General features: G+C 36.1%; 1 protein-coding gene across 1 annotated transcript in view; it reads right to left on the bottom strand.

Moving 5' to 3' along the window:
• TTC38 (tetratricopeptide repeat domain 38) overlaps positions 1–26,353 on the bottom strand; it is a 135,304-nt gene that overhangs the window by 99,821 nt on the left and 9,130 nt on the right. Inside the window, exons 2-3 of the mRNA XM_053719015.1 lie at positions 24,564–24,641; positions 22,514–22,595 (exon numbers count right to left, since the gene is read on the bottom strand). Of these exons, the coding sequence (XP_053574990.1) occupies positions 22,514–22,595; positions 24,564–24,641 (160 nt within the window). The remainder of the gene's footprint in view (positions 1–22,513; positions 22,596–24,563; positions 24,642–26,353) is intronic.

Here is a 26,353-nt window from a genome sequence, read left to right as displayed (position 1 = left end):
GCATTAGTGCGATTTGAAAGGGACGCATACAATATTGACAGCTCGGCAATCACTTATATATACAATACTACAGATGACAGCCGGAAGTGCTTCAGTATTAGTGCCATTTTAAAGGGACGCATACAATATTGACATCTCGGCAATCACTTATATACACAATACTACAGATGGCAGACGGGAAGTTCGGAATTATTATTGCGATTTTAAAGGGACGCATACAATATTGACTGCTCGGCAATCACTTATATATACAATACTACAGATGGCAGACGGGAAGTTCGGAATTATTATTGCGATTTTAAAGGGACGCATACAATATTGACTGCTCGGCAATCACTTATATACACAATACTACAGATGGCAGACGGGAAGTTCGGAATTATTATTGCGATTTTAAAGGGACGCATACAATATTGACTGCTCGGCAATCACTTATATATACAATACTACAGATGGCAGACGGGAAGTTCGGAATTATTATTGCGATTTTAAAGGGACGCATACAATATTGACATCTCGCTAATCACTTATATATACAATACTACAGATGGCAGACGGGAAGTTCTGAATTATTATTGCGATTTTAAAGGGACGCGTACAATATTGACATCTCGGAAATCACTTATATATACAATACTACAGATGGCAGATGTTACTTTATCGTTTAAAAACAATATTGCAGCAACATTGATCGATCACATTCGATGCACATTATACACAACTATGCACTTTCATTCATGTTAGCCTGGACGTGTGCTTGTTACTATAAGATTGCGTTTAAGAAATATTGATTACGCATATGAACAAACATTGCAAACATGCACTGTATGTGTGATATTTGACACTTTCACATTGAGATTCATTGGGGGAAAAAACATTTCAGCCAAAAAAAATAAAACGCCCACTTTGAAAGCATTCGCGCCGCTCACATACAAACAGGTGAATACAATCAGCAATCATTACAAACTCACTACCATTGGACTAATCGTACTATAAATCCCCCAAACAACATGTGATCCACATCAGATCAAGTGCTTACCTTGTTACGCTGTTTTGAAAGATGGATGATGATGACATGGTAGACGCTGCTGGTGCTGCTATTGGCGAACTAGCTGTTGGTCGAATCAGGCAGCCTCGGCGGCTCAGACTGAGACAAAGGGGTCGTCTGGTTCGAGGTCCTCCTGTCTACAGGGTGAGACCCACCTTGGAAAACATGAGCGACTTTGAGGTTTTTGATAAGTATCGGCTCGATCGCGAACAGCTCATTGGCCTTTACGAGCTTCTTAAACCTCATTTGGAGCCACGTATACAAATAAGGACTGCTGTTCCCCCCATGAGTAAGATGCTAAGCTGTCTATACGTCCTGGCCTCCGGGAGTTTTCAATCAGGAGAACTGTACATGCATGGCCTGGCTCAAGGTACATTCTCTGTGGTGTTTGATAACTTTCTGGACGCCATGGTACGTATCAGTAAGCAATACATAGGATTCCCACAGAATGATGGTGATTGGAGGCGCCTGAAGCGGGAATTCTTTGATATTGCTCAATTGCCCAATGTCTTGGGAGCCATTGATTGTACCCACATTGCGCTGCGTGCTCCAATTGATGACTTGCCCTTCAGAAATCGCAAACATTTTCATAGCCTCAACGTGCAGTATGTTTGTGACGCACGGATGAGGATTATGCATGTGTATGCGAATTTTGGAGGGGCTTGTCATGATGCCCGCATCCTCTCTCTGTCGTCCCTGTGGAGACAGTTTGAGGAAAGACAAATGCCCCCTGGTTATCTCGTTGGTGAGTATTTGTGCACAACATGTTTAATTAGTTTGACAATTGCCCCTGTAGTCTTAAAATGTTAGCGTCATGTTCATCTATAGGATGCAATTTAACCATTTGTTATTTACCGACGCTAATGTTTACTTTTATTTAAATGCAGATATGTAGCATGTCTTACCTTAAGTGCTCAGATAGAGAATGCAATGTAACCATGTATTTAGCATTTAACACTATTTTTTTTTTGGATAAATACGCATATGTAGCATGTCTTAGCTGAAATGTGAATATATTATCTCATGCAATTTAACCCTGTCATTGTCTCTTTCCGCTAATGTGTAGTTTTAGTTCAATGCAGATATGTAGCATGTCTTACCTTAAGTGCTCAGATAGAGAATGCAATGTAACCATGTAGTTAGCATTTTACACAAGGTTTGGTTTAGGAGAAATACGCATATGTAGCATGTCTTAGCTGAAATGTGAATATATTATCTCATGCAATTTAACCCTGTCATTGTCTCTTTAAGCTAATGTGTAGTTTTAGTTCAATGCAGATATGTAGCATGTCTTACCTTAAGTGCTCAGATAGAGAATGCAATGTAACCATGTAGTTTGCATTTTACACAAGGTTTGGTTTAGGAGAAATACGCATATGTAGCATGTCTTAGCTGAAATGTGAATATATTATCTCATGCAATTTAACCCTGTCATTGTCTCTTTCCGCTAATGTGTAGTTTTAGTTCAATGCAGATATGTAGCATTTCTTACCTTAAGTGCTCAGATAGAGAATGCAATGTAACCATGTAGTTGGCATTTTACACAAGGTTTGGTTTAGGAGAAATACGCATATGTAGCATGTCTTAGCTGAAATGTGAATATATTATCTCATGCAATTTAACCCTGTCATTGTCTCTTTCCGCTAATGTGTAGTTTTAGTTCAATGCAGATATGTAGCATGTCTTACCTTAAGTGCTCAGATAGAGAATGCAATGTAACCATGTAGTTAGCATTTTACACAAGGTTTGGTTTAGGAGAAATACGCATATGTAGCATGTCTTAGCTGAAATGGCAAGATACAGAATAATATACAACTTTTTTTTTGGATGTTTCAGAAAAATTTTAATACGGATTATCGTGTACAAAAAATTATTTCTAAAACAATATACTATTTTAAGGATTCTGTTTGAATTATGTTCTGTTCATAATTTATAGGTGATTCTGGGTACATGAGCCGGCCTTGGCTCATTACCCCCTTGCGTAGCCCAACTGATGTGTCTGAGGAGCGCTACAATAGGGCTCATAAGAGAACCAGGGCGGTGGTTGAAAGGATGTTCGGGCTCCTGAAGATGAGATTCAGGTGCCTGGACCGTTCTGGAGGAGCACTCCAGTACAACCCAAAGAAGGTGGCTAAGATCGTTGTAGCCTGTAGCGTCCTGCATAATATTGCACAGCGGGCAGGGATGCTGCAGGCCGTCCCGGTGGACAGAGACCTCCTCAGAGATGAGGAGGATGATCCTGTTCTAGAGGGGGAATTCCAGGACGAGGGACTTGATGTCAGAGCAGACGTCATCAACCGCCACTTTAGACGGTAAAGAATAGAAGTTAGACTGGAGTATTGTCAATAGATGTGAACTCTAGGGAAATGACAAGTAGAGAATTGTGCAAACATGTTAGTATTGATCAAATTTTAAAAATATTTTTTATTTATTCATATAGGTGATGCTCTGGGCATTGGGTCCTGTAGCGAGTCTTTGCCACCTGGTTTTTAAAGAGGACATCAGATGGTAAGTAGAAATGTATGGACTGTTGCTGGCATGAACTGTACACAAATACATCATATGGCATACATTTTCAAAAATAGAATTTAGTTTACACATTACTTAAAATGTACATACTCAGAAAGGGATCCTCTAGAATGACTATGGTTCAATGTCACACATTAGAGGTTTGTTCTGCTCAATATGACTCATCTTCACACTTGATAGAAAATAACACAGGTTGATACACAGGCTTAGTAAGCTAGTGACATACATTTAGTATGAAATGGGGGGTGGGAGAGGGGTACAGAACTGATTCACACACTTGTATGAATTTTCTTTAAAATATTTCTTCCATTAGGGAGATGACTTAATCTAAAGACTGAAAGGGAACTATTAGAAGCCTGACAGTGAAGATTGCCCAGACTGACAGTGGGGGAAAAAGCCAAGATTGAAATTGAAGTATACCAATGGGATCATGTCTGGCATTATCTTTCAATTATGCTGACCTTGAAAACCATACAAAGACATGTTCACATGGTAAGTGCAAACTATTTTATAGAATAAGGCTGTGGAGACATCCTATTGGAGACACTTAGATGATTTTACTTTTTTATATGGTATTTCCCAGTCCTCTATTTAATGAACTGATGAATAAGACACCTATTGAAGATCAACTGTTTACCCCTGAATTGACTTTCAAAGACCATGCATTGTCCAGGTTGGTGTACCAATGCATGCTAGTGAAGACTGTTGAATATTATTAGCTTACATACATTAGTCATATTTAGTTCAAAATTATATATTTAGGGATCACAATCAGACACTTAGATGATTTTACTTTTTTAGATGGTATTTCCCAGTCCTCTATTTAATGAACTGATGAATAAGACACCTATTGAAGATCAACTGTTTACCCCTGAATTGACTTTCAAAGACCATGCATTATCCAGGTTGGTGCATGCTAGTTAAGAATCACATGAAGAATGTTGATTATTGTTAGCTTACATACATTAGTCATACTTATTTAATCATTAGATATTTAGGGATCACAATCCGAAAAAGGAATACATATTATAGTTGATATAGAGGTATTTGAATGGACATGAAATATTACATTTATGATCAGCATACATATATTGTTGAAATGTGATATACATTATTATGTATAATTTGAAATTTGGATATTTAAATAGAATTTTGATTCAACAATATAATGGTGTATGTATTTCATTTCTTTTAAATCAATTTAATAATTATCTTTAAAAAATGTTGAACAAAGTTAGAGCATAGACACAAGATGATTTTAAATGTATTTTATGAATATTTGACAACGTGTGTATTAACTTTGTTCCATTTTTTTATTTGTCATTTCAGATTGGCATCTGATGACTTCAAGGAATATTTTTAGTTTTTAGATAAACGTATTCTTTTTTATTTTTACATGTTAATAATAAACATTTTATTATTAAATACATTCTTTTGAACAGATTCTACTAAATATCAATATAATCTGGCAATAAATAAAAGTTGGACTCCCATGACTGGTAGTTGGCTATTTGACAAGCACATGCATAAGATCAAATAATGCATTAATATTATAAAATCAACTGATTCCGAGAATATTACATTAAAATATCTTTTAGAACATTAATTGGGGAGTGAGATCCTTCAATGCTTTTCTTTAGAAAATGTAGATATTAAATTAATTTTGGATATGTAGTCAAAAGTTTTTTATTTTAACTTTTAAGAAGGTGAAGTGGTTCAATTACATTAAAGTGACAGTGTTGTTGAATGTAAAATTAATTTTATAAGATCTTGTATCTTCCTTAGGTATCTCAAAACATTATTTTCTAAATTATTTTAATTTTTACATTTATAAATGGTAGGTCATTTAAGTTGATATTTTTCACAAGCTAGTTATTGGATGCCAGATTAATCTATGTAATTTTCTAGTGGAGTCATTTAACTATACTTAGTAATATTATGTATATTTTAAAATATTACCTCTTGGGTTAGACATCAAATATCTATATAGAATTTTAATTCCCCTTTAGTTTATTTTGTCAATGTTAAATCAAAATTCCAAATGTTTGGGTCCTTAAAGGGACATTCACAAAGTATATTGTGTATAGATTTTTAAAAATATCATACAAGAATTTCAACATATTTAGAAAGTACTATAGAATTACATTCAGTCTTTAAATATACTTTTCAAAAAATACAGCAATGCACATATCTTAGTCAATTACATAAGGCATCTATGTGCAACCAACAATCAGCATCAAAATAGCCTATGTAGAGATGTATTTAATCCAAGAATATATATATATAATTACAATATAATGATTGAATAACAAAACATATTAAGTTGGTCAAATATAAGAATATTATACAAAATGCATACATAACATATAGCTTAATGTCCCTCTAAGCTGAAGGCTCCAAAATACCTCCTTTAATAAAAATATTTCAGTCAGTGTGTAAAACAATATAGAAGTTAATCTAAATTTGCTTTACTCATATGTTAGACTAATTTAGCAAAAGGAAGGTGCCTAGGTTTATGATATTTTAAGCATTATTGTGAAATGTTTCTTTAAAGGGACATGAACTCAAAATATACTTAAAGGTAGACAGTTAAAAAAAATAATGATTTATACATTCTGAATGAGTATACTATTTTAATCAACTTTAAAACTTGTCTCATATTATGAATGCTCCTTGTGATGTTGCTATCATTACTTTAAAAATAAGGCATTAAATAGCTAATTTATTTGCTTCAGTACTCTGGACAGAACTTGCTTGTTTTGTTTGGAATAATTGATCCAACAATCGTCAAGGACAACCCAGGTTTTTTTTAAACAATTGTCCGTAATATAAAATATCATTATTGATTTGCAAAGAAACATAACAAGATAACTGTTAACATTTGATAATCGGATTAAATAATAAAGTTGATTAACATTTCATGCTCAATCACCAATGCTAAATTTGTTTGGACAGTGTCCCTTTAAGAGATTTAAATAGTGTATTTACTTATCTTCCTATCTTGACATACTTTGCTTGAAAAGCATATCGAGATCGGCTCAGTAGATGAAGATTGGTGGATGCACAGAGATGCCTTATGTGATTGGCTCAACCATGTGCATTTAAATTTCTTCTGTTGAGGATATATAAATACTAAGAGAAATTGATTTACATTTTAAAGTCTAAACAATCTTCTATCTCTACAGATCATTTGATACAATTGTTTGTTTGTAATGTCTATTTAAAACTAAAGACGCCATTGCACAATAACATATATGAGCACTTCAGAGAAATACAAGCTCGAGGTTTATTTGCTAATAACAAACCTGTAGTTTAACATTTATAAACAGATTATCAAATTTACTGACATTCTAACCGGAATTTGAACATTAAGAAATATTGCGTGGGAAACGCATCTTGAAACACCATATTTTCATCTTTAAACATTAGAGTCTAATTTCACGCAATAGCACACAATCAATGTGCATTATAAATACATTTAATAGAGCAATGTCAATACTTCACAATAAGTCAATAAATTTATTTAAAGAACAATAAAGACATACAATATTAAATGTGTATTTGTATTAAAGAAACAGACCGTTATTAAACCGAGAAATGTCGACAACATTTAATAATGTGACAGTATTAGATTTTAAAGAGTATTTAATCATTAATATTTAACGGATCACGGATATTAAATCTGCGTCACACATATCCGCATGACAGGCCCATGATTTACAAATAAGTCTACATGAAAAATGAAGTAACAGCACCACCAAGCGGTATGTGTAAGGAAGTTACTAAGATATGAAACATTAAGGAACGGCCAATCAGAGTTCATCACACAAACACAACTTGAGTCAGGATGGTCTCACAGACATTCTAACAATATTTCAAACTTTTATCCAATCAGATGTACAGATAACTTGTCCCATGGTGCATCTCATGTTTACTTCAACATATAAAAGTCCATTACACGTTGCCATCTTTGTCAGTTCTCTAATGCCTGCAGGCAGTGTTATATATTAATATTATTATAATATATTTAGTAGCCAACCGAGCAGGCATGTCAGCTCCCAGGTTCACCAAGGAGGAGAGCGCTGCACTGGTCCACGCCGTCAAGGACTTTTATCCCCAGCTGTTTGGGAACAAGAGGAGCTCGACAGATGCGCCTGTTAAGAAGGCCCTCTGGGAGTCTATCACCAATGCGGTTAGATTGGTGTGTGACGTCCAGAGGACCCAGGATCAGATCATGAGGAGATTCGGAGATATGAGGTTGCGTTTATCCAAAAAAGTCAACCTCATAAGGGACTGGGTACAAGCCCGTAAAAGAGGGGGCCAAAGAAAGGCCCCGCGGAAACTGTACCTACTCCCTTATGAGGTGACTTAATGCGAGCTCCTCAATCTCCGGGTCCCCAAAAGATTTCGATCCTCGCCATCCTCGGCCTCCTCTTCTTCCCTCCCAGCTGCGGGATCTGAAAGTCCTGACGCGGGGGACAGGGCAGATGCTTCTCCGTCCGGTGGCCTGGGAGGAGATAGAGAATCTGAACCAGGTAATTATCCAACTTCATATAATATCTTATTTATTTTTTTATAATAAAAAAATGTGTATATAGTCAGATACTAAACCTATACAGATCTCACAACATACACTACATATGATGTTTAGATATCTGATTTTAGATTAGTGACACATGAAATAGGAATGATGTTTCTTGCGCTCTACAGAATATGCGTCACAGAGCGGAAATGTAATTTCTCATCCACGTTAACATGGCTTTGCTGTAAGTTGCATTGCTTTATACATGTTGTTCAAATGACGGATGCGTAATTCCGCTTGGAATCATTGCGCAATGATCGCGAAAATGGAATTTCTCATCCACGTTAACATGGCTTTGCTGTAAGTGGCATTGCTTTATACATGTTGTTCAAATGACGGATGCGTAATTCCGCTTGGAATCATTGCGCAATGATCGCGAAAATGGAATTTCTCATCCACGTTAACATGGCTTTGCTGTAAGTGGCATTGCTTTATACATGTTGTTCAAATGACGGATGCGTAATCCCGCTTGGAATCATTGCGCAATGATCGCGAAAATGGAATTTCTCATCCACGTTAACATGGCTTTGCTGTAAGTGGCATTGCTTTACACATGTTGGTCAAAATTAAATGTGAATTCTTATATTAGTGAAGAATACAGTATTCTTATTTTCAATATTATAGCTAATAAAAAACAAAGAATACAAATAAATTATAACATATGGCCATCAATTGATGATTATGAAATAACAACCATAAATTATTAAAGATACAGTAAACAACACAACTGATTGAAAATAAGAGTCCAGGATATATTTATCATTAATTTAATTGAGGAAACAATTAACTCATGGGACTACCAAAGGATTAATATTTTTAAATTGATTTGTTAATAATGTAAAGTTTTTAAACATGGCATGATTAGTATTAATGATATGCAATCCTCATTTAATATATTACAGATATGGATGTGGCTGCTGGATCCTCAAGCCAGGGCTTGTCACAGTATGGTATGTCTCTTTTTAATTGACATTTGTCTTAGAAACATGGACAGAACATTACATACTAAATCCACATTGTTCAATATTTATATGTAATGTCTCTTTAATAGATGAAAATTAAATAATTCTTCGGATATCCTTAAATAACATATTTGATTTGAATTGCATGCTCAATACCATTCATTACATCAACATATGGAGTAGATAATTCATTAACAACAACATTGTCGAATCAATTTAATTTTAGATTAAAGGGATACTGAGCTACAATTATTAATGTAGTCATTCAGATACAGTATGCAATATTAATAAACATAAAAATATAATACTATCATCATATGTGACATATTCTATTGCTAAATGTATTTTAAAATCAAGAAAGTACGTTTATGTGCATCTAAATTTTGGTTGACCAACCTGGGTTTTTATTGATGATTGGTGGATACCTTCAACAAACAATATTTATTGAATCCAATATTGCTTATCTGCCTTTAAGATTAAAATCTAGCAACATTCTAATTATAATAGGAGTCAATGTTAAATCATTTAGAACAGTTTGAACATAGAAATCAATGATTTAAATTAATCATGTCAGTGTCCCTTTAAGACAAAATAGATTCATTCATCTTTACATTCTTTTGATTAAACAATATTGATATATAATTCACATATTCTCTGTTGGAGTTACTTTATAGATATCTGCATACTCTAACAGCACCATGATTACATATTTGTAATAATCAATTTTGTTTTGTATTGTGATAAATATGTGTTGTGTCCTAAACAAGATTACTGTACATTGCACAAATGGCTCGATGTGACACATGTGTTTGTTTAGATTTGTCAACAGATGCTCTTCAAAATGTGGTTTGTGTGTATTCTTTTAACCTCTTAAGGACATATGACGGAATTATTCTGTCATAAAACAATTGAGCAAACTGAAAGCTGTGTCCTTAAAGGGTTAAGAACATTGATCAATGGGTATATTTAGATATGCAATAGCATCGTATGAGATGATTTTGATGTCTAATATAGTCTGACATTAAACATATGTTCAATACAGAATATTTAACAGAATCCCCTTGATTCAATCAAGCATTTTCTGGTGTAATGACTGCTCTATTCTTCACATTTTAAAGTTGATTAATGGTAAAATTCGAGACAGATGTGATTTAGTGATATCCCAAATGTGTTTCATAATATATATCTATATCATTCATAGAGAGAGTTGGTGTGGTGAGCCCACAGGAATCCAGCAGTGACATAGAGCCGCCTTTGCGGTCTCCTGGTAAGTCCATTGACTCATTTATATGTAATTGAAGGTGTATTGCTAATCAATATTATGATCATGATTCTGATGAAGCATAACATTAGAAAAAAAATAAGATTGTCTCTTCTGATTATATATTAATTTTCTTTTAATATTGAACGATTAATAATTTCAACTTTATTAGTCTCCACATTTGTTATTCAGAAGATGTATAACATATGTTTGTTTCCATGTTCTTTTTTTACAACAGTCATCAAGTGATACACACATGAGAAATCTTAAATGTTCTATGTACTATGCTTTTATGATTTTTACATTAATCCAAACAATACATCGAAAATATGAATCATTGAGAATAACAAATATAATGTAATTTGTATGCTCCATCAAAATGATGTAAATCATAACTTTGGGTGTGTATATCTTTAATGCAACATTGATGTGTGTCTTTGACCAACAGTAACATATGTTATAATATCTGTTGTTAACGTGTACACAACATGTTATGTTTTACAGAGATTGATTTAACATATGTGACGGAGGAGGAAGAGGCTGCCTTGGAGTCTAATGGTATGTGAAATATATCTATCATGTTTCCAACATGTTTGTTTATTTGAAATAATTTAATTGAAGACATTCAAAGTCTACATCTTTTGCACTTTAAAAAGGAATATTATTTGTCTGTTCAAATACACTACTGCCCCCTTTCTATATCAGGCAGCATGAAATATTTTGAATAGAAAATATGTAAAATTCATGACATCATTATGTCACATGCATATTCCAGGCCAAAACACAATAATAATGTTATAATTGTACAGACAGTCATTGATATTCATCTGAGTGCCTATATACATACCATATCCTCATTTCAGAATTGTTTACAAATTCAAACACACTTCGAAGTATATTGAAAACATAATCAATTTGAAATGCGTTGATTTGATGTCAGGATGTATGAGATGTTAATATATTTTCTTTAAATTTTCAGATGGATCCACCACTTCTGGTCATCTGGTTTCCGCCCCTGCCCAGTCACAGACCCCTCCCCATGCACAGACCCCTGACCATGGCCAGACCCCTGCACAGACCCAGACCCCTGCCCATGACCAGACTCCTGACCATGCCCAGACCACTGCCGGCCCTTCCCATAGTTCATATCCTGTCCCTCCCAAAAAACGCACCTACACCCCCCTTCGCCGCTCTCCCCGTATTATGGCCCGTACAGCTGCCCAGACCCAAACTCCCCACTCCCCAGCTGTACGGCCTACCCCGGAGCGGCAGCTCACCCCTCCCCAAGCCATTAACATCCCTCCCCAAGCCACTCCCATCCCTCCCCAAGCCAATCCCATCCCTCCCCCCTGTCTCAACCTTCATTGTCCTGTGTGTCGGATTGTCCTTCCCAGGCACAGCTGTAAGTATCATTCAAAATACACGTTATAAGATACTTAAATGTACAGTGAAGTTAAATTTTGTAAATTGTAATTCCAATCCAGCATGCAATGTTAATCAAATTTATAATTTACTACTCTTATGAATTATTCTTCATTCTCTTTATATTTTTTTTGAAACAAAGAAATTCCTATAAAGAATTTAAAGATTTGTAATGTCATGCTCTATCTGAATCAGTCCATTAAATATTTAGGTTCAGTGTCCCTTTAATTGGATATCACTACATATACCAATCACCACTACTTGGATCCAACAATTTATGTACAAATGTTGATACATTATCTCTTGTCTAACCCAGTGAGAATGTAATTTCTTCAGGTTGCTATGTTTACACAGCTTGTCCTCAATGCCAAAATGTTTAAGGATAGGTGTGCCTACCACAGTATAATGTTAATTTTTTAATTGCTAATGTAAGTACAATGTAAATCCTTTAACAAGATTTGATACACTCAAGCTGTATAAGTGGATCATCTAAAACCAATTAAAGGGGACAACATGTTTGAGTTAAATGTCCCTTTAATGATTTCTGTCTGTCTGAATAACCTAATTCATGTGTAAAGAATAAATGTAAAATAATTGATGTAAAGAATTATTTGTCTTTATGATGACAATGTATGTTGTAAAAAATTTTCGTCTGTTGTGTAATTATCCTTAATATTTAATGTATTCTTTATTTTAGGCTGTGACTCAGCATGGCTCATGCTAGAAGGTATAGCAAGAGTAGAGCAGGCCGTGTTGAGGAACGCAGCTGTCCTGAGAGGGATGAACGACACCATGCAGGCCCAGCTCCGGGTTCAGGACTTGACTCTGCGTGCAATTATGAGATTAAGTTCAAGGCCTGAATCTGGAGCTGGACATGCACAGGACGATGAAGAGGATGACCAGTAAGTGGAGGATCTGGAGATGCTCCATGGTGGCAGATAAGAATCCTCCGTCCACATGTTGATTTTGTTTTTTTATTGTTGCCATTTGGCCTTTTTAAAAGTTTATTGTTGTGCCTGTTGCACTCTTTTACCTTGTCATATGTCTCCAATGGGGCTATGCTGGCCCTTGGCAACTCTCTTCATGGACTGTGATGCACTGTGTTACCTTGTCATATGTCTCCAATGGGGCTATGCTGGCCCTTGTCAACTCTCTTCATGGACTGTGATGCACTGTGTTACCTTGTCATATGTCTCCAATGGGGCTATGCTGGCCCTTGGCAACTCTCTTCATGGACTGTGATGCACTGTGTTACCTTGTCATATGTCTCCAATGGGGCTATGCTGGCCCTTGTCAACTCTCTTCATGGACTGTGATGCACTGTGTTACCTTGTCATATGTCTCCAATGGGGCTATGCTGGCCCTTGTCAACTATCTTCATGGACTGTGATGCACTGTGTTACCTGGTCATATGTCTCCAATGGGGCTATGCTGGCCCTTGGCAACTCTCTTCATGGACTGTGATGCACTGTGTTACCTTGTCATATGTCTCCAATGGGGCTATGCTGGCCCTTGTCAACTCTCTTCATGGACTGTGATGCACTGTGTTACCTTGTCATATGTCTCCAATGGGGCTATGCTGGCCCTTGTCAACTCTCTTCATGGACTGTGATGCACTGTGTTACCTGGTCATATGTCTCCAATGGGGCTATGCTGGCCCTTGGCAACTCTCTTCATGGACTGTGATGCACTGTGTTACCTTGTCATATGTCTCCAATGGGGCTATGCTGGCCCTTGTCAACTCTCTTCATGGACTGTGATGCACTGTGTTACCTTGTCATATGTCTCCAATGGGGCTATGCTGGCCCTTGGCAACTCTCTTCATGGACTGTGATGCACTGTGTTACCTTGTCATATGTCTCCAATGGGGCTATGCTGGCCCTTGTCAACTCTCTTCATGGACTGTGATGCACTGTGTTACCTTGTCATATGTCTCCAATGGGGCTATGCTGGCCCTTGTCAACTCTCTTCATGGACTGTGATGCACTGTGTTACCTTGTCATATGTCTCCAATGGGGCTATGCTGGCCCTTGGCAACTCTCTTCATGGACTGTGATGCACTGTGTTACCTTGTCATATGGCTCATATATTCCTTATTTTTACAAGATTATTTATAAACGTTGTGTATGTTTTCTTACATACTAATAAAATACATTTTATTTCACGAATCTTTGTCCTGATTCTTCATGTTATTTTTTGAAAGCTCTATTTTATGTTGTTGATCCTTAAAGGGACCTACCAAATATATTTGTAATAATAAAATCATATATGTAAGACAATAGTAAATGACTTTAAGATTAACATCTCCAATGTAATCTTATTATTTGTCTTTATATATTTTTCTCTTAGCTTTATCATTGCCTGATTATGATTAGCATAGTAATTGTTTTATATATGTATATATAGATTGTTATTTGTGTATATATGTATATTTCAATGTTCAGATCCATGTGTGTATTTAGAAACTCTGCATGAATTGATGCACCTTTACCAAATGATCTGAGTATTGATACAATGATATAATCCCTGTAAAGTGTTCATTTTATTGAAATAGTATTGTCTATGTGTATGCTCTTTTTAAAAACAAAATAATGTCCCTTTAAGTGATGGTGAGCACAATTGTTAATGAATGTATTTCCATTTCTAAAGCGTTTTTGTCCTTTTTACATGAACAAGGACATATAATCTTATTAATAAACAATCTTATTGTAATGTTGACAGCACATGTATTTCATTTTCAATTCTATATTATTGTAAAAGTGTAACCAAATAAATCTCTTTGTGTAATGCAAATAATTTAGATGATGAATATTTGTTAACAAAGATATTAACAAAATACTTATCCTCCCATATATGGTTATAGGTAGGCTGACAATAATTAAACTTGAATAAATGACACGTTTAATCAATCCATGTATAACTATTGTTATTCCACAACAATCCAAACATATCTTAAAACATCAATGGCATATGTATTTCTCATGTGTATCTTTTAAATGTTAAAGATATACACCATAGCTATAGTTCAAGGGACAGTCAAGTCCGAAAAGATGAATCATGATTTGGTGACATTCCTAGATAGCAATCTAGACACATACTAGTTCCGAAAATATAAATACGTTTCTTAGTGATATGCCAAGATGTCACTGAGTCCTTGTATTGTCTGCGGTTTTTCTGCGATCTCGGATGCGCCATGTTGCTTAAGACGTCACCTGCCAGGCTGTCCAATGATTCCTTGTATTGACTGACGTTCTTACGTGATCAAGAATGTGCCTTTTATTGGATTGCGTTTTGACGCGATTAAGGATGCGCCTTTTTTTTTGGGCGTTCTTACGTGATCAATAATGTGCCTTTCATTGGATGGCGTTTTAACGCGATCAAGGATGCGCCTTTTTTTTTGGGCGTTCTTACGTGATCAATAATGTGCCTTTCATTGGATGGCGTTTTAACGCGATCAAGGATGCGCCTTTTTTTTGGCGTTCTTACGTGATCAAGAATGTGCCTTTCATTGGATGGCGTTCTTACGTGATCAAGGAAGCGCCATGTTAAGACGTCACATGCAAAGGTAAAAAAACGTCTGATTGGATTACGTAGTCCCGCAATATTTGTGCACGTTAAAAACGTTTGTGACTGCAGCCAATTTTAAAAACCTTGCGAATATGTATTATTTGCATCATGTTACATTGTTGACCCGTAGCTGATAAAGACCAACACATTCTCTTTTGCTGGATGTCTGGTTGAATAAACGAACGAAAGCAAAATGTTTTCATGCATATGATATTTCGAGGCAAGTGCAAATCTCTATAGTCCATGTTTAATATGTTTGTCAACAATGTTCCTTTTTCTGAAAAATGACTGTTGTGTTTAATGTTAAAGATATCTAATTAATAAATATGCGCTATTGTGTTTGAATAAAGTAATCAATATGCATTTATATTTATCATATGCTAAATATATGATGCCGACTTCTTCTAAATGTAATTTCGTTGTATATTTTATTAAAGGTTCATTAGACACTCACATTATAAATCAAAAGCTTTGATTTTTTCTCTAGTTAGATAGTCCATTGTTTAACCAATACGTTTATTTTTTCTTCTGTTCTACGAAAATGTAAGTAATTTTCAGACTCCTCGCAAAGCCTCTGAGTTTCATGTGAGTACCATCTCCAGCTTTCTCCAGTTTGTGTAAAGGGTCTTTTCATATGTTAATGATGGGGTATTGTCTTGTTTTACGGTTGTAATGGGGGTTCATCTATATTTTAAATATAGCTAACCCTATTTTATTTTCAAGTGTTTGAAGCTTTGTAATATTGATATCAGTATATGTTAATCTTGTTGTTTGTAGTAGTGTCTATTACATACAGTTCTGTTAAAAATATAGTATACTGTCCCTTGAATGCAAATGTTGTTTTTTGTATCATGTATGAGATCCACATTGTTTAATCTTCAAATATATTATTGTTAGCATATTTTCACCCCCCCCTCTCCTAAATGGCTTTAAACCACATTCATTGTTCAAACAAATGTCTTTACAATAAAATATTAACACAATAATGTCTCTTAAAGAAAATAGACTTTATTTAACACGTCAATATAAATGTGATTTCAATATTTATTTTTTCACAAAGTACATGTAGATATACCAACAAGCTTCAAATATGTGTTAGCATATGTAATGTTGTTAAAGGGACAGTTTCGAAAACAAATAATGTTTTGCATTATTCTAAAAGTCAATTATGTAATATCAATGATATCAAATGTTTCTCAACAATTGAACATTTGTCTGTGTTTATTTAAATTTGCTAGCTAAACCTATGAGGTTGGTGTGCTCATTTCTTCGATCTTGAAGAGTGCTTGTAATCATTATACAATTTGAGCACTAGAGGGCATTTGGATAGCATTTGTATATGTAAAACCTTGTGCTCATACAGCATATTATTGACCATGTATTGATCATTGATATCTAAAATGTTGTTATGTCTGAACAACAAATAAGTGGTCATTTTTCATAGTCAGAGATACAAGGGTAAGCACATAAGTCACACGTATTTCTCCATGTTTTGCTGTTTCCAACTTTATAATGCGTAATACAGTGTTTTCTTTGTAATCAATCATTTTCTGACTGTCCCTTTAAGCTGTGTTATTGGCATTCAAACAGTAATATGCCATCATGGATAATTGTAATGGTAATTTTGTTTGCGATTCGGGAAACAGTTTGGACATCACATCACAGAAACCAATCAATATCATGAACAAGGATAGGTATGTGATGATGTGGTTTTCACACACTTATAACCCACACTCTGCAAACAATCTCCCTCCATGGACCCGGTCCCATAGAAGTCGATTATATACAGAGTGTGGTCCACAAGTGTATGAAAACCACATCATCACATACCTATCCATTACACATTAAATTAAAAAAAACAGTAAAGATGAAAAAAAATACTTACTTCCTCTTCCTTCCCCTCTTCCCACGGGGCTGAGGCTCTGGGAGAGGCAACTGCCGACTCCGAAGAGTTCTCCTTGGAGCTGTTGTGGGAAGAGTGGAAGGAAGAGTACTGGGACGACCAAGGTGAGGAGAAGATGGATGAGGAGGAGAAGATGGATGAGGAGGAGAAGACGGATGAGGAGGAGAAGATGGATGAGGAGGAGTAGATGGATGAGGAGGAGTAGATGGCCCGGCAGGAGGAGATGGGCCGGCAGGAGGAGATGGGCCGGCAGGAGGAGATGGCCCAGCAACAAGAGGCCCAGCAACAAGAGGCGGACCAGGAGGTAGACCAGCATGCGCCTCCCGGAAAAAAGTGAACATTTCTTGGTGAAGCTGAAATATTCTGGTTTGTCCTTCTTCAATTCGATTCAGTATGGTGATGATTTGATTTTGTCCTTGAATAATTTGATTTTGGCCATCAAGTAATCTGTTGTGTCCTTCGATATTTTCTATCCGGGAGGTACGCATCTGGTCTATGTAGTCCAGTAGAACCCGCACCTCCGCTATTTCCTCTTGTTGGGCTTGTTGTTGTGCCCGTGCACGGCGGTGTGCGGGTTCTTGAGGTGCCTCGGGTTCCACGGGATCCTCCTGTGCTTCCGGGGCCTCTTGATCATCTCCCGTGCGCTCTTCGTCACGGGGGGCCTCTTCCCTCCGAAGTGGAAATTCCTCCCCACCACTCTCATCCCGGGGAGATGCATGAGGCTGTGTTTCCTGTGCTGCCTCCTCCCCAGACTCTGTATATTAAAAAAACAAAAAAAAAGAAAAATGTATATATTAGCATATTAGAAAATCAAGCTTTAAATGACTTAGCTTACGATACAATTACAAATGCAGAATCATTAATCCACTTAGAAACCTAACAAACAATCAATACGATTTCAGCTTTTTCATAAACCGTGTTTGTGATATCTCTGGTCAATCTGAATGTTTTAGCGTTTGTTTTCAGTCTGCTTAAATGTTCACCTAACCTATAGCCTAGATACTGATGTAACCGCAAAGTAATTGAATGCGTGTAAACAACGTTATAGCATTAATCGGATCCTTAACACATGAAACCCAATGTTTTATCTTTCATGATTTAGAAGCATACATTTTTTATCAACTTTCGAATGTACTTTTATTATCTAATTCGCTTAATTCTCTGGATATTCTTTGCTGAAAAGCATATCTAAATATGCTTAGAAGATGCTGATTGTTAGCTGAATATAGCTGCCTCCTGTGATTGTTTCACCGTGTGCATGGCTATTTCTTCCTTAAAATATATCTCAAGAAGGATTCAAATTAGGTAATTTAAGTACATTTGAATGTTTTGTCAAATTGTATTCGCTACCTCAATCATGAAAGTAAATGTTTGCGTATAGTGTCCATTGAAATACATTCGTATGTGAAATTATTGTTCAATGAGCTTACCGTCAGATGAGAGTGGCAGGTTCCCGGTATCAATTCCTCCGATACCGACTACTTCCACCTCGGAGATGCTGGGCCGCAACATTTCCTCCCATCGGCAGTAATCGATTTCAAGGGCAGGTCCGCCACCGGTTCCTGCGGCATGTCGTGCCTCCAGACCTAACTTTTTTTTGAGTTCCTGTTTACAGTCCCGGTAGCGATGTTTGATAGAATCCATATCTCGGTTCCGGCCACCCACTGCATTGACTGCATTCCTGATCTCATTCCAGAGCCTCCTCCTGTCAGTTGGGGTTGTCTTTTGGTGCTGCAGCCTCCTATGCCTGGCCATATAGGCCTCTACGAGGGCCTCCTTCTCCTCCATCGTAAACCTCGCCTCCCTAGTCGCCTTGGCCTTCCCCTGTGATGATGCCCTCTGTTTCCCGGACTGTGAAGCCCTACTCTGACCGCCACTGGGCCCAGCCACTTGGTCATCTTGAACCAAGTGGCTGGGTCCACCCACCGCTTCCACCCCGCTTCCTGCCCCCCTTCCTGCCCTGTTCCTCTCCCCCTCCCTCTACTCCCCCCTCTACCTGTCCCCTGCCTGGCCTCCATCTCTTCCCTAAACTAAACCCCAAATAATCAAACAAAAAGTGAGTGTGATGAAATGAAAGGGGGTCAAAATAAAGAACTAAAAAGACAAAAAAGGTGCTTAAAGTGTGAGAGGGATGTAAAAGAACAAAGAGGGTAAGGAGTATTTAAATAAACGAAAAGAAGAAGAAGACTAAAAGGAGGATATGTAAACTAAATGTAACTAGGGGATGGGTATGGGATGGGTATGGGGTATGGGATAAGAGTAAATGGGATGAAAGGGAATGGGACTACAAGGAATGGGGTATGGAGTGTAGTATGAGGGGGTAGGGGGTATGGAGTGTATGTAGTGTTATTGATAAGTGTATGTATGTATTGAATGTGTTTGCGTGTAAATGTGTTAAGTGTACAGAAAAATCACTCGCTCGCTAACTCACACTACTACTAATTCTCACTAACAAACACTCCCACTAACTCTCACTAACTACCAGTAACTTACGCTCCCACTAACAACTCTCACTAATAACTCCCACTAACTCACTCACGCTCCCACTAACAGACTCTCTCCCACTCCCACTAACTCCCACTAACTCACTCACTCTCTCACGCTAACACTAACTCACTCTCAAAAATTCTCAAACTCTCTAATCTTAAACCTCCAATCTCCAAAGACCCAACAGCAACACAGTCAAAGAAGCCCTGCTTGTGTGGTGCTTATATACCCTGTGTAAATGTTTAATGATGAACCAATTTCCGTTGTAAATAGTGTTCAGGTGTGCTTTATTAGCAATTAATATTATTGCAATGTGTATTAAGTGTGTGAATTTGCGCATGCTCATTTAGAGTTGGTATTTGTGGAATGTGTAGAATGCAATGATGTCATAGTGGTCGTTTTCTCTTTCATTGTACAATAGTATTCTTTTTAAATGTGAATTTGCGATGGTGTGTTCTTCGTGAAGTGTTGTATATGTATGTTTGTCATAATATATAGTGATATTGAATGCGATTTTTTTTCTAGTGTATGTATATCTTTTTTAATCCTTGTTGTTATTTTTCGATTTTCCGCATCTTAAAGTATATGCGTATTCCCCGTATAAAATTTTATTAAAAATTCCCCCGCTTGTGAATGTGTAATGCTTGTGTGCTTTGTTGATTAATTGTTGTTGTGACATTTGCGGCGTGCTATTGTTGTGCATGATGTGGTATGCGTCATATGACCGAGCTGTGCGTATTCTTGCGAGATCGAGTGTTAGGGGAAAAAATCAATTTTTTGCCTTTCCCATTGATCTCTATGGGAGACTGTCTAACGCGGGCAGGATTACGCGTGTGACATACACGCGTTAAGAGCATCGTTAGATGGTCTTATTTGAACTCTAAATACCGGAGTCAAACAATGCCGTGTGTTAGACATAAAACACGCGTGGCGTTAGCAACCCATCTACCGCCAAACTCCAAATCTAGCCGTAAGTGTTTTTTTTGCACAGCCAGTGTACTTAAATTACAATGTATGCTGTGCATATTTAATACGGATTTATTGCTGATTAAATTACACACAAATTTTACATTTTTTATAAAATACGATTTTTGGTGAACAATTTTGTTACAATTTTTGATGCACTTTAACAATAAAAAAAATTCAGAGTATTTATGTGTGAATGGTTGAATTATTTGTTTTGTAAGATTTTTAAAATACAAATATTATTGTGCACTTTAGTAATGCATCTCCTCCCCATACGGAAAAGAATAAAAACTGGCTTTAGATCATTCCAGCAGTGAAAAAGAAGTACTTGCCAGCATTACTTAATGATCTCGCCAGCCCAGAGACCTTTAGGTCATCAGGTTCATAGAGAGAACAACAGAGATTAATACTTTAGGACCTATCTGTCCAAATCTGTCTAAACATTCTTGTCTACATAGCTTTTCTACAACCAGGGTGCTGGCCCTTAATGCCTAACCTTGTACGGGGCTGGTTGTTAAGGGGTTAAGATATTACTTGTTAAGATTAACATGTTTAATATTAATTAAAGGGACACTGTACTGTAACTTGTTTCCCCTTCAATGCCTGCCCAATACCTGCTGGAGTGTATTAAATTGTTTACAATTGGCGAATTTACCTTTGTCATCTGACACATACATCTGGACATTTAAATACAGCAGTATTCTATATAGAAAAGTCACAAAAAGAAGACGCAGTAGCAGAAAGCAACATCTTAGAGGGGGAAATGCCAGCCCATTTAAAAGAGTGTTCCTGCAGCAAGTTTGAATACAATGAACTCCTATCAGCTGTCTGCCTAGGTATACTGTCCCTTTTATTATGGTATTATGCTATATCATAAACATAAATATCTATGCTACACAATTTAGCATCAAACTAGCTTCTATGATAATTTAAACTTGTACATCAGTTGACATTTATGAAACGGTAAATAGAATGATCAGTGAGAAGAAAGACTTGGATAAGTATACGGGAATTTTACAATGTTATGTATTTAGGATATAAAACCTGATCAAAATGATACTTGAATGATACTATTTAAGGTGAATACAGCAACATAGAAGGAATTATCATCAGATCATATTGGGAGAGTTATAAACCGATAATTATTAATTGTGAGAATATTACTGCTATAGTCAAATTATAAAATAGCTTTATTCAGCTTATATTTTCAGTAGCTTCTGATTTACAGCAAAGAGATGTTATTTCATCTGTATTTATGGTGATCTGCTATGCACATATTTAGTATATACTTAACAACGTCAAGTACTGATTGTGATCTGCTCTACACATATTTAGTATATACTTATCAACGTCAAGTACTGATTGTGATCTGCTCTACACATATTTAGTATATACTTATCAACAACATTAAGTACTGATTGTGATCTGCTCTACACATATTTAGTATATACTTATTAACAATGTCAAGTACTAATTGTGATCTGCTATACACATATTTAGTGTATACTTATCAACAACATCAAGTACTGATTGTGATCTGCACTACACATATTTAGCATTTACTTATCAACGGCAAGTACTGATTGTGATCTGCTCTACACATATTTAGTATTTACTTAACATCAAGTATTGATTGTGATCTGCTATACACATATTTAGTATATACTTATCAACAATGTAATGTATTGATTGTGATCTGCTATACACATATTTAGTATATACATATCAACAACAATGTTATTTATTGTTGTCTTACATAAAGACAAAGGACTAGCACAGTACATACCAAAGTTTGGGTCTGCAGCTTTCATTCTGGATAGACATCCTTCCACTCCTCCCAGAGTTTGGTCATTTGCCCATGTAGTATACTGTGAAAATATCGAGACATACAGATACCACATGTAATTCTAAATATTGCATTCTGCTCACAGTACTTGTCAATAAAGCAAATGTGTGTTAGTCACAGACCATAAGAATTAATAGAATTATCAGGCAGATACTGTACACATTGTATCTAGCTGGTATATAATACTCAGGGAGCTCACTGGGAATAAAGGGACACAGACTTCTATAGTATGCTGCAGCCACTACCATACTGCTGCACTGCAAAATAAGTTAGAAAAAAGGCTGCTTTACCTATATTTACTATTTTATCTGTGTCACATGTGCTGATTGGTTAGTATACTCCATCACATGGTGCCAATATTGGAGCTCCTTTTGTAAACCTGCTTTGTAGCAGCTCATTCAAAACAGTAAGAGGGGTCTGCCCAGCATATTATCATTTTATCATGTGTGTTAAAGGGATAGAATGGTCAAAATTGAAACGTGTATGGGTGCATTTAAATATATATATATATATATATATATATATATATATATTAAAAAGCATTTTGCAATATACTTACACTAGCATAAATGGTTCTAGTCAAAGTTATCACTGTTTTTAAGCAACTTAAATACTGATGCATGGGGCCCTTGCAGCATATGTGCGTATGCTACTGAAAAACAGTAATAACTTTGACTAGCAGCATTGCTAATGGAAGTATATTGCAAAAATGCTTCTATTTAAAATTGAAATGCACCCATTCACAGTTTAATTTTGAACGTTCTATCCCTTTAAGTGAAGTAGAAACTACTCTGTATTACATTTGTACATTTTGAATAGGTGCATCGGACCTTCAGTCCTCAGGGACCACTAACTCAGTAATGGACAATTTTCTAAAGCAATCTGATCTGGTTTATCTTGTTAAGGGGGGGTTCTGGTGAGACCCATACATCACAATATAATGCTAAGAAAATGATAGGCCATAAATATTAAAAGGGACAGGCAACACCAGAATTTTTGTTGTTTAAAAAGATAGATAAACCCTTTATAACCCATTACCCAGTTTTGCACAACCAACACAGTTATAATAAAACACGTTTTACCTCTGTGATTACCTTGTATCTAAACCTCTGCAAACTACCTCCTTATTTCAGTTCTTTTGACAGACTTGCTTTTTAGCCAATCAGTGCTCACTCCTAGGCAACTTCATGTGCATGAGCTCAATATTATCTATATGAAACACATAAACTAACACCCTCTAGTGGTGAAAAACTGTCAACATGCTTTCAGATTAGAGGCGGCCTTCAAGGTCTAAGAAATTAGCATATGGACCTCCTAGGTTTAGCTTTCAACCAAGAGAACAAAGCTAAATTGTTGATAAAAGTAAATTGGAAAGTTGTTTAAAATGATATGCCCTATCTGAATCATGAAAGTTTTTTTTGGACTTGACTGTCCCTTTAACAGTATCAATGTCTGAATATGGTTAGTGTCTTCAGTGACCTGACCGGTTCAAGTTAGTGCTTTGTTATCTCTAAAATTAGATTGTTTGGTGTTTCTAAGGATTGGGGGTGAGTAACATGTTTACACGCTACAGAAAGATTAGCCACAAGACTATCAACCTTCCTTAAAGGGATATGCAACCCAACATTTTCATGATTCAGATAGAGCATGTGATTTTAAACAATTTCCTAATTTACTTCTATTATCATTTTTTCTTTGTTCTCTTGGTATCTTTTATTGAAAAGCAGGGAAAAGCTTAGACATTTTTGGAGCACTATATGGCAGCTCTATTTCCTGCCATGTAGTGCTCCAGATGCCTACCTAGGTATCTCTTTAACACAAAATGTCATGGGAACAAAACAAATTTGAAAATAGAAATAAATTGGAAGCTTTTTTTTAAAATGGTATTCTCTGTCTGAATCACAAAATAAAATCCTTAGGTTTCATATCCCTTTAAGATCTATTCGCACATCTTTCTACTTTGAGTGACGGCTCAACAAAATCTCTTTACCTGAGTCACAACGGCATCAAAAAGTTTGGCGGCTTCATTGCTTGTAGTAGAAAGGGTTAGTCCAGCATCCTGCCAAGCCTGCAATAAAACAAACACTTATTTAAAGGGACGTGATACCCAAAACTTTTGTTCCATCAAAAAAACAAGCATTTCAAAATGTATTACTGTTTTGTTTTTTTCTTGTTTTTTTTCCATTCTAATTTGCCTTCTCTCTTTCATAGTGAGATATACATGTTATATATACACACATACATATACATATATAACCTCTTTAGTTTGCTGATATCATATAATTATTATTTCTTTAATACAGCTGATAATGATCGAGTGTACACTGCTGCTGGGACTGATAATTATAGTCCCATTTCTTTGTCCTTTCTGACTTATTTTTCCTAGTGGCCACTAGGGTGTCTGTTTTCTAGTAATTCAGGTGGTAATTTCACGTTATTGTTTAATATTGTGTATAAAAATAAAGGGTCAATTTCAACTTAACCGATTCTTTGATGCTTCTCAGACTGACCTGATCCCCCCCCCTTGGGAACTGTGTTTATGCTAATACTAATAATATATGAGGTTGCTGGCTAAGGTACACTTTATTTTTATTTTCCTGCTTTTCTTTCTTATCTTGCGTTCTCTTTTTTTCTTGGCTTTTTTCTTCATTCTTTCCTCATTATATTTTTAGATTAACAATGTACTATACCTCTGGACAACATTAATTTTAGTATTTTCAATAGCTTTCAGTAGCTTTTCAATAGCAGTCACATGACTGAAAAAAAGGTTGTTATTCTGAAACGGTGCAAATTGAACCGTTGTAAACCGAGGGCCACCTGTATATATATTATATTATATATTCACACACACACACATATATTATATATACATATATTATATATATATATATATATACACATATATATATATATATATATATATATATATATACACACACATATATTATATATACACACACACACACATTATATACAGGGAGTGCAGAATTATTAGGCAAGTTGTATTTTTGAGGATTAATTTTATTATTGAACAACAACCATGTTCTCAAGTAGTTTTTAGTTTGTTTTTAGTTATAGCTATTTTAGGGGGATATCTGTGTGTGCAGGTGACTATTACTGTGCATTATTATTAGGCAAATTAACAAAAAACAAATATATACCCATTTCAATTATTTATTTTTACCAGTGAAACCAATATAACATCTCAACATTCACAAATATACATTTCTGACATTCAAAAACAAAACAAAAACAAATCAGTGACCAATATAGCCACCTTTCTTTGCAAGGACACTCAAAAGCCTGCCATCCATGGATTCTGTCAGTGTTTTGATCTGTTCACCATCAACATTGCGTGCAGCAGCAACCACAGCCTCCCAGACACTGTTCAGAGAGGTGTACTGTTTTCCCTCCTTGTAAATCTCACATTTGATGATGGACCACAGTTTCTCAATGGGGTTCAGATCAGGTGAACAAGGAGGCCATGTCATTAGATTTTCTTCTTTTATACCCTTTCTTGCCAGCCACGCTGTGGAGTACTTGGACGCGTGTGATGGAGCATTGTCCTGCATGAAAATCATGTTTTTCTTGAAGGATGCAGACTTCTTCCTGTACCACTGCTTGAAGAAGGTGTCTTCCAGAAACTGGCAGTAGGACTGGGAGTTGAGCTTGACTCCATCCTCAACCCGAAAAGGCCCCACAAGCTCATCTTTGATGATACCAGCCCAAACCAGTACTCCACCTCCACCTTGCTGGCGTCTGAGTCGGACTGGAGCTCTC

Source organism: Bombina bombina, chromosome 6 (assembly GCF_027579735.1).
Source record: "Bombina bombina isolate aBomBom1 chromosome 6, aBomBom1.pri, whole genome shotgun sequence".
In the NCBI taxonomy this organism is placed as follows: Eukaryota; Metazoa; Chordata; class Amphibia; order Anura; family Bombinatoridae; genus Bombina; species Bombina bombina.
Note: the sequence above shows the minus strand (reverse complement) of the source record. Positions and strands in the feature narration are given on the sequence as shown.